This window comes from Anomaloglossus baeobatrachus, chromosome 6 (assembly GCF_048569485.1).
Source record: "Anomaloglossus baeobatrachus isolate aAnoBae1 chromosome 6, aAnoBae1.hap1, whole genome shotgun sequence".
Taxonomy (NCBI): domain Eukaryota; kingdom Metazoa; phylum Chordata; class Amphibia; order Anura; family Aromobatidae; genus Anomaloglossus; species Anomaloglossus baeobatrachus.
This window is the reverse complement of record NC_134358.1, coordinates 401,732,169-401,740,951: the sequence shown is the minus strand read 5'-3', so window position 1 is coordinate 401,740,951 and position 8,783 is coordinate 401,732,169. Positions and strand designations below refer to the sequence as shown.

General features: G+C 49.4%; 1 protein-coding gene across 1 annotated transcript in view; it reads left to right on the top strand.

Annotated features, from left to right (window-relative positions):
- Window positions 1-3,035: 3,035 nt before the first annotated feature.
- Window positions 3,036-8,783, top strand: part of MATCAP2 (microtubule associated tyrosine carboxypeptidase 2) — a 46,262-nt gene continuing 40,514 nt past the window's right edge. The window contains exon 1 of the mRNA XM_075315130.1: window positions 3,036-3,421. Within this exon, the coding sequence (XP_075171245.1) occupies window positions 3,397-3,421 (25 nt within the window). The 5' untranslated portion in view covers window positions 3,036-3,396. The remainder of the gene's footprint in view (window positions 3,422-8,783) is intronic.

The following is an 8,783-nucleotide window of genomic DNA, read 5'->3' as shown; positions in this document are numbered from 1 at the left end:
CCTGCACTGCTGATAGCAGAGCTGTCACTGACTTCAATGACTGCCTCCTTCACAGCCAAGTATCGCGGGAGCCTGTGACGTCACCGCTAGTCACAGTCTCGGGTCGGCATTAATGTGTGCGGAGTGCGAGGTGGGTGGAGCCGAGCGGGGCCATGTGTGCGGAGTGCGAGGTGGGTGGAGCCAAGCGGGGTAATGTGTGTGGAGTGCGAGGTGAGTGGAGCCTAGCGGGGTAATATGTGCGGAGTGTGAGGTGGGTGGAGCCAAGCAGGGTAATGTGTGCGGAGTGCGAGGTGGGTGGAGCCAAGCGGTGTATTGTGTGCGGAGTGCGAGGTGGGTGGAGCCAAGTGGGGTAATGTGTGCGGAGTGCGAGGTGGGTGGAGCCAAGCGAGGCCATGTGTGCGGAGTGCGAGGTGGGTGGAGCCGAGTGAGGCCATGTATGCGGAGTGCGAAGTGGGTGGAGCCTAGCAGGGTAATATGTGCGGAGTGCGAGGTGGGTAGAGCCAAGCGGGGTAATGTGTGCGGAGTGCGAGGTGGGTGGAGCCAAGCGAGGTAATGTGTGCGGAGTGCGAGGTGTGTGGAGCTGAGCGGGGCCATGTGTGCGGAGTGCGAGGTGGGTGGACCAAGTGGGCTAATGTGTGTGGAGTGCGAGGTGGGTGGAGCTAAGTGGGGTAATGTGTGCGGAGTGCGAGATGGGTGGAGCCGAGCGGGGCCATGTGTGCGGAGTGTGAGGTGGGTGGAGCCTAGCGGGGCCATGTGTGCAGACGGCGGAGTGCGAACTGGGTGGAGCCTAGCGGGGCGATGTGTGCAGGCGGTGGAGTGCCATGTGGCGCTGAGGACGTCAGTGCCGGGGACTGCATGGCTGGGGACAGGTGAGTGTGAGTGTGTGTGTACATGCCTAGTGCAGGAGGGGGCTGAGCCGAGCGGGGAAGTGTCGGCTCCCTGCACACGTAACCAGGGTAAATATTGGGTTACCAAGCAAAGTGCTTTGCTTGGATACCCGTATTTACATTGGTTACCAGCTTACCGCAGCCTGCCAACGATGGCTCCCTGCACCCTGTAGCTGCAAAAAGCTCTGCTTTTGGTCATCGAACCATTCTCGAAGATAACTCGAACTGTCGAGTTTTTAGCAAAAAGCTCGAGTTTGAGTTCGATCTCGAGCACCCCCAAAAATCACTCGAACATGATATTGGCAAACCGCGAACCTCGAACATCGCTAATCTCTACTCTTGAGTAGCTGTAGCAGATGAGGCCACATGACGAAAGGCAATGAGAAACATCTGGCTCCTCCCACATGGGGGTGACATGGCATGACGTCATCTCAGGTCCTGCACGGGGGAATTTTAGAGCTTCCCTGCCTCTGCAGCGCTCAGGTATTAAATCCCCTCTCCCCTCCTCCTAGAAAAAAAACCGCTTGATTTGCTAGATGGCAAAAGGAAATTACAGTTTAAAACAGCACACAAAAAAAAACTGTTTTAACATGACCCTGGGAGGCAGTAGCTCGGGGCAACGGCCAGCACGGTAGCTAAGCTACTGCTACACCCCCAGTATTAGTCACCAGTAACTTCCCCCCACCTCATTGTCCCCTCCTCAGGTTATTTGTCACCACTCACCTCTCCCTCCTCAGGCACCTCCATACGGCCCCCCCGCCGAGCTGCTTCTCCTCTTGTATGGGCCCTGGCTGTGTCGATGCTGTTCTCCTAGGGGGCCCCGCCGCTGCTTCTCTTCGTGAAGGTCCCCGCTGTGCCGCTTCTTTTACTGCCGGCCGGGCAGGAACTTTTGAAATGACACGCGCGCGCAGTGCTGACGTCATCAGGGCACACCGCGTGTGTCACAGAGAAAGTGCCGGGCAGGGAAAAGAGGAGAGATTCCTGCGTTCCGCTGCCTGCACTGACTGTGCGGAGCTGCAAGATCACTCCCTGCCCAGCACGCAGCGTGTGATGAGGGCGATCTGACCAGGGCCCCCCAAAGCCTGGAGCTCTGGACAACAGGTCAGATTGCCCTCATTACTGACCGGGAGCAAGGGCCCCAGCGTGATAGAGAATAACCGGCTTCCACTACGGAGCCGCAAATGCAGCCCCCAGGCAGACTTTCACACTGACGCATCAGGCAGCCCGACAGCGCCCCCCTCACAGTTGCGCCCAGGGCAGATGCACCGCCAGCCCACCAAGTATGCAGCTGCATATCCGGTGTATCCAGAACACGTGGCGAATTTGCATACGATGCAAATTAGCCACGTGTATAGTTGCAAAAGGACACTGCCGGGGTCCTCTGCTGCGGCTGTGACTGGTTGGGGGCTGTGAAGGGGGGGGGGCGTCTGTCCCGGGGCTTAATAAAGCTATGTAATTGTCCCTGGCTCAGCCAGGCTCCCCCTCTTCATCGGGCCCCCTACACTAGTCTCAGTAGTAATGCCCTGATGACGGCCCTGCACACAGGTCCTGCAAGAGAAAAAGTGGATCATTTGTATAATACTTATGCTATTTCTAACAGGGGGTGGGGATAACTATGAATACCCCCCAGATATGATCTGATCCTCGGCTGCTGTCACTCAAGAAGCTGACGATTTGATAAACTTTACTTTCTTTAATTTCAAAAACCTAAACATCCGAGCGGATCACTACATTTATGTATAGAATCAGCCTGATAGTGCCAGGGTAGCGCTGGCTTTAGGTTATATAGGAAAATCCTGGTGATTGCTGCGCTTTAAGAGTTATTAAAGGATCTCTTGGGAAGGAGTTTAAAAAATAAGTGCAGTGATCATTGGTATGGAACTCCCAACAATGAGGTGTTATCATCAGTGAAAAATATCATCTTCACGTCTCTCCTGCAGGAGCTGCAGTTTTCTTCATCTGCATTTTGACTGCTTATTATTATTATTATTATTTGATTTTTGCTTTTCTTTGTACAAAATAAGGAGACCTGATGTATCTGCAAGTCTGTACATTATGGGTCTGCGGAGAGGATGCATTTAGCATTCTGACGTATGTCCCTGTAGGCCACTAGTTGTATAACTATTCTTCATACTACCTGAGCCTGGGATTGGTGGGAGTTGGCCGCCTGTAAAAGTTCAGCTCTAGAATGAATTCCTTTTTATTTGATCCGTGATGTAGTGCAGCTGTTGTCATGGAGACCAAGGTAGAGCTCTACAGCACGCCGGCATGAAGCTGCCACTGCTGTCACCAGGAGAGGGACAATAGCCACAGGCTGAATGTGAGGAGAGAGCCCAGCTCTCCGTCTGTCACTTGGAAATACACCAGAAATTCTCATGCACTGCACCAAACCATAATGCCTGTATACAGCAAAATGCTGGACCACTGTCAAAACTCAACCTAATGCTCCTCGCTCCATCGTAACTCCCTATCACATACAGTATAGCTACCAGGGAGCAGCGGCGACAAAATGCTGGAATCTATCTGCGTAACCGGTGAGTACCAACGCTGCTGCAGCAGAGCAGTCCGCAGGCGAGGCCTTGTTTCTGTGCATTTCCTGCCTTTTTATGTATTGAGAATGTTTATGTGATGCTCAGAGCTTTCTCATCTGACGCAGTGCAGCAGAAGCCATCACTCTGCCTGGTTATTTCTGTTCGCTTCTGTAGGATATATTCGCTATGCTGTTTTCCACCATCATATCTTGTTCACACAGAGATTATTTTCTCTGTTAAAACTATATATATTTAGATTTAACATATTTATGTATTTTTTATTTGTGTATTTTTTTATTTCTATGCATTTTTTTTCATTTGTTAGGATATTACAGCTGAAGCGATCTCTGCTTTCTTTTTCTTATTAAAAGAGTTGTGCACTACTGGACCAGCTCTTCTTAACTACAAGTGCATCTCAATAAATTAGAATATCATCAAAAAGTTAATTTATTTCAGTAATTCAATACAAAAAGGGAAATGCAAATATTATATAGAGTCATTACACACAGAGTGATCTATTTCAAGTGTTTGTTTCTGTTAATGTTGATGATTAAAGCTTACAGCCAATGAGAACCCAAAAGTCCTTATCTCAGAAAATTAAAATAATTACCACAAAACACCTGCAAAGGCTACCTAAGTGTTTAAAATGGTCCCTTAAGCTGGTGTCACACTAAACGACAGCGACAACGACGTCGCTGTTACGTCACCATTTTCGGTGACGTAACAGCGACCTTGTAAGTCGCTGTTATGATCGCTGCTTAGCTGTCAAACACAGCAGAAGCAGCGATCATAAGGTCGCTGTGCTACATGTGCAGAGAGCAGGGAGCCGCGCTTAGCGCTGGCTCCTTGCTCTCCTGCAGCACACATCGGGTTAATTAACCCGATGTGTGCTGCAGCTACATGTCACAGTTCAGAGAGCAGGGAGCCGCGCTTAGCGCTGGCTCCTTGCTCTCCTGCAGCACACATCGGGTTAATTAACCCGATGTGTGCTGCAGCTACATGTCACAGTGCAGAGAGCAGGGAGCCGCGCGCACTGCTTAGCGCTGGCTCCTTGCTCTCCTTGCTACAGTATGCATCGGGTTAATTACCCGATGCATACTGCAGCCACATGTCACAGTGCAGGAGCCGGCGCTGGCAGCAAGAGCGGAGGCTGGTAACCAGCGTAAACATCGGGTAACCAGGGAAAGGTCTTCCCTTGGTTACCCGATGTTTACGCTGGTTACAGCTTACCGCAGCTGCCAGTGCCGGCTCCTGATCGCTTCATTTCGTCGCTCTCTCGCTGTCACACACAGCGATGTGTGTGTCACAGCGGGAGAGTGACGACCAAAAAATGAAGCTGGACATTCAGCAACGACCGGCGACCTCACAGCAGGGGCCAGGTCGTTGCTGGATGTCACACACAGCGACAGCGACGGGACGTCGCTGCAACGTCACAGAAAATGGTGACGTAGCAGCGACGTCGTTGTCGTCGTCGTTATGTGTGACACCAGCTTTAGTCTGGTTTAGTCGGCTACACAATCATGGAGAAGACTGCTGACTTGACAGATGTCCAGAAGGCAGTCATTGACATACTCCACAAGGAGAGTAAGCCACAAAAGGTCATTGCTAAAGAAGCTGGCTGTTCACAGAGTGCTGTATCCAATCATATTAATGGAAAGTTGAGTGGAAGGAAAAAGTGTGGTAGGAAAACGTGCACAAGCAACCAGGATAACCACAGCCTTGATAGGATTGTTAAGAAAAAGCCATTAAAAAATTTGTGGGAGATTCACAAGGAGTGGACTGCTGCTGAAGTCAGTGCTTCAAGAGCCACCACACACAGATGTGTCCAGGACATGGGCTACAACTTTCGCATTCCTTGTGTCAAGCCACTCATGACCAATAGACAATACCAGAAGCGTCTTACCTGGGCCAAGGAGAAAAAGAACTTGACTGTTGCTTAATGGTCCAAGGTGTTGTTTTTAGATGAAAGTAAATTTTGCATTTCATTTTGAAATCAAGGTCCCAAAGACTGGAGGAAGAGTGGAGAGGCCACAATCCAAGCTGCTTGAGGTCTAGTGTGAAGTTTCCACAATCAGTGATGGTTTGGGGAGCCATATCATCTGCTGGTGTAGGTCCACTGTGTTTTATCAAGACCAAAGTCAGCACAGAAAATCTACCGTCTACCAGGAAATTTTAGAGCTTCCCTCTGCCGACAAGCTTTTTAGAGATGGAAATTTAATTTTCCAGCAGGACGTGGCACCTGTCAACACTGCCAAATGTACCAATGCCTGGTTTAATAACCACAGTATCACTGTGCTTGATTGGCCAGCAAACTGGCCTGACCTAAACCCCATAGAGAATATTTGGGTTATTGTCAAGAGGAAGATGAGAGACACCAGACCTAACAATGCAGACGAGCTGAAGGCTACTATCAAAGCAACCTGGGCTTCCATAACACCTCAGCAGTGCCACAGGCTGATTGCCTCCATGCCATGCTGCATTGATGCAGTAATTCATGCAAAAGGAGCCCTGACCAAGTATTGATGCATTTACTGTACAGACTTTTCAGTAGGTGCCAAAGTTTCTGAGTTTAAAATCATTTTTCCAGTTGGTCTTATATAATATTCTAATTTTTGGACATAATGACTCTTGCGTTTTCATTGGCTGTAAGCCATAATCATCAACATTAACAGAAATAAACACTTGAAAAACTATTGCAAACCTCCTGCTCTCTGGCCTCCTTTCTAAAAGTCTTGCACCCCTACAATCTATTCTAAACTATGCTGCCCGACTAATCCACCTGTCCCCCCGCTACTTCTCGACCTTTCCTCTCTGCCAATCCTTTCACTGGCTTCCCATTGCCCAATGACTCAAGTTCAAAACCATAACCATGACTTACAAAGCCATCCACAGCCTGTCTCCTGTCTACATCTGTGACCTAGTTTCCCGGTACTTACCTGCACGTAACCTTCGATCCTCACAAGATCTCCTTTCTATTCCCCTCTCATCTCCTCTTCCCATCATCACATCAAAGATTTCTCCCGTGCATCCCCCATGCTATGGAATGCTCTGCCACATCATATCAGACTCTCGCCTACCTTGACAAGCTTCAAAAGGAACGTGAAGAACCACCTCTTCCGAAAAGCCTACAACCTGCAGTAACCCTTAGGCGGGCTTTGCACACTACGACATCGCATCGCATGCAACATCGCAGTGTGTAAAGCCTAGATGATTCGATTAACGAGCGCAAAAGCGTCGTAATCGTATCATCGGTGCAGCGTCGGCGTAATCCATAATTACCAGTCCGATGTTGTTCCTCGCTCCTGCGGCAGCACACATCACTGTGTATGAAGCCGCAAGAGCGAGGAACATCTCCTACCGGCGTCACCGCGGCTTCCGTAGAATATGCGGAAGGAAGGAGGTGGGGGATGTTTACATCCCACTCATCTCTGCCCCCCCGCTCCGATTGGCCGCCTGCCGTGTGACGTCGCAGTGACGCCGCACGACCCGCCCCCTTAATAAGGAGGCGGGTCGCCGGCCAGAGCGACGGTCGCAGGGCAGGTGAGTGCATGTGAAGCCGGCGTAGCGATAATTTTCGCTACGCCAGCTTTCACAAGATATTGTACCTGCGATGGGGGCGGGGACTATCGCGTGCGACATCGCAGCATCGGCTTGCGATGTCGCAACGTGCAAAGCCCACCTTAGTCTGATATAGCGCCACACGATCATCTGTAGCCTCACATACTGTATCCTCACCCATCCCTTGTAGACTGTGAGCCCTCGCGGACAGGGTCCTCTCTCCTCCTGTACCGGTCTGTACCTTGTTTTGTTTATGATTATTGTACTTGTCCCTATTATGTACACCCTTTTCACATATAAAGCGCTATGGAATAAATGTCGCAATAACAATAATAATAATAATAATAATGTGTTTCCCTTTTTGTATTGAATTACTGAAATAAATTAACTTTTTGGTGATAGTCTAATTTACTGAGATGCACCTGTATTAAAGTTCTCCATATAAAAGAAAAAAAATAATCATGTAATAGCAAGAATGTCATGTGACTGATGATAGATATAGTGCCAACATTGCTGATATGGCAACAGTCTGGGAGGTTCTTTTCTTCTGTATAGGGCACTTTAGCAGTTAATAGGGTTCCCCATTGAAAATAATTAATCACCTACCCACAGGACAGGTGACAACTTATACATCGATGGGGTTTCGGCGCTGTATTCACACTGATTGGCTGAATGGCGAGTTTTTATCCCCCATGGGACACTTTTATATTCTTATGACTGGTGAGCCCCGCAACCAATCAGCGCCAGCTTCCCTCTCCCCCTCCTTTGTATGGTTAGGTAATTAATAGTGATGAGCGAGTATGCTTGTTACTACTCGGTACTCGCACGAGTATCAATGTACTCGGGCTACTCGGCGGGGACCGAGTAATCTCGCGATACTCGTGCTGTACTCGTGGTCTTCATGTTGGCGCTCTTTTTACAGCCATCCCTTATGCAGGGATTGGCTGGCAGACCACTGCAATGCCACAGCCCTGTTACTTGTTGAATTGCAGTGATTGGCCGGCCCGCACAGCATGACCGTGCCTTTAGCCCGACACTTCCCCGCTCGGCTACGGCCCCTCCCGCACTCCACTCCGCGTGTATATATATATGCACGCTTACACACACACGCACGTTTTTTTTTTTAATTTACAGTTTTATGGTTTCTACATGCTGCCGGGGGTCATTTCAGAATAATACTCGGGTCTCCCATAGGATAACATTGGGCTCGGTGCTCGGGCCGAGTACACGAGTATTTTGAGATGCTCGGCCCGAGCCTCGAGCTCCCGAGCATTTTAGTACTCGCTCATCACTAGTAATTAATAGGAAGTTAGTGGCAGCCGCAGTACTCACTTCATGTTAATTAATAATAATAATAATAATTTATTCATTTATATAGCACTATTAATTACATAGCACTTTACATTCATTGGCAACACTGTCCCCATTGGGGCTCACAATCTAAGGTCCCTAACTGTATGTTTTTGGAGTGTGGGAGGAAACCGGAGAACCCGGAGGAAACCCACACAAACACGGGGAGAACATACAAACTACTTGCAGATGGTGTCCTTGGTGGGAATTGAACCCAGGACCCCAGCGCTGCAAGGCTGCAGTGCTAACCACTGAGCCACCATGCTGCCCAATTACTGAAATGTCTGAAGGTGAACAGAAGGAAGCTGGCGTTGATTGGCAGTGAGGTTCACCTGTCATAAGAATGTCACGTGGGCCACGGGAATGTGAGTTCCAACATTGCTAGAATCACGCCGGCACCAGAGGTGAGCATAGGCTTTATTATTTTTATTTGTGTGAACATGGGGAATGAGAACTT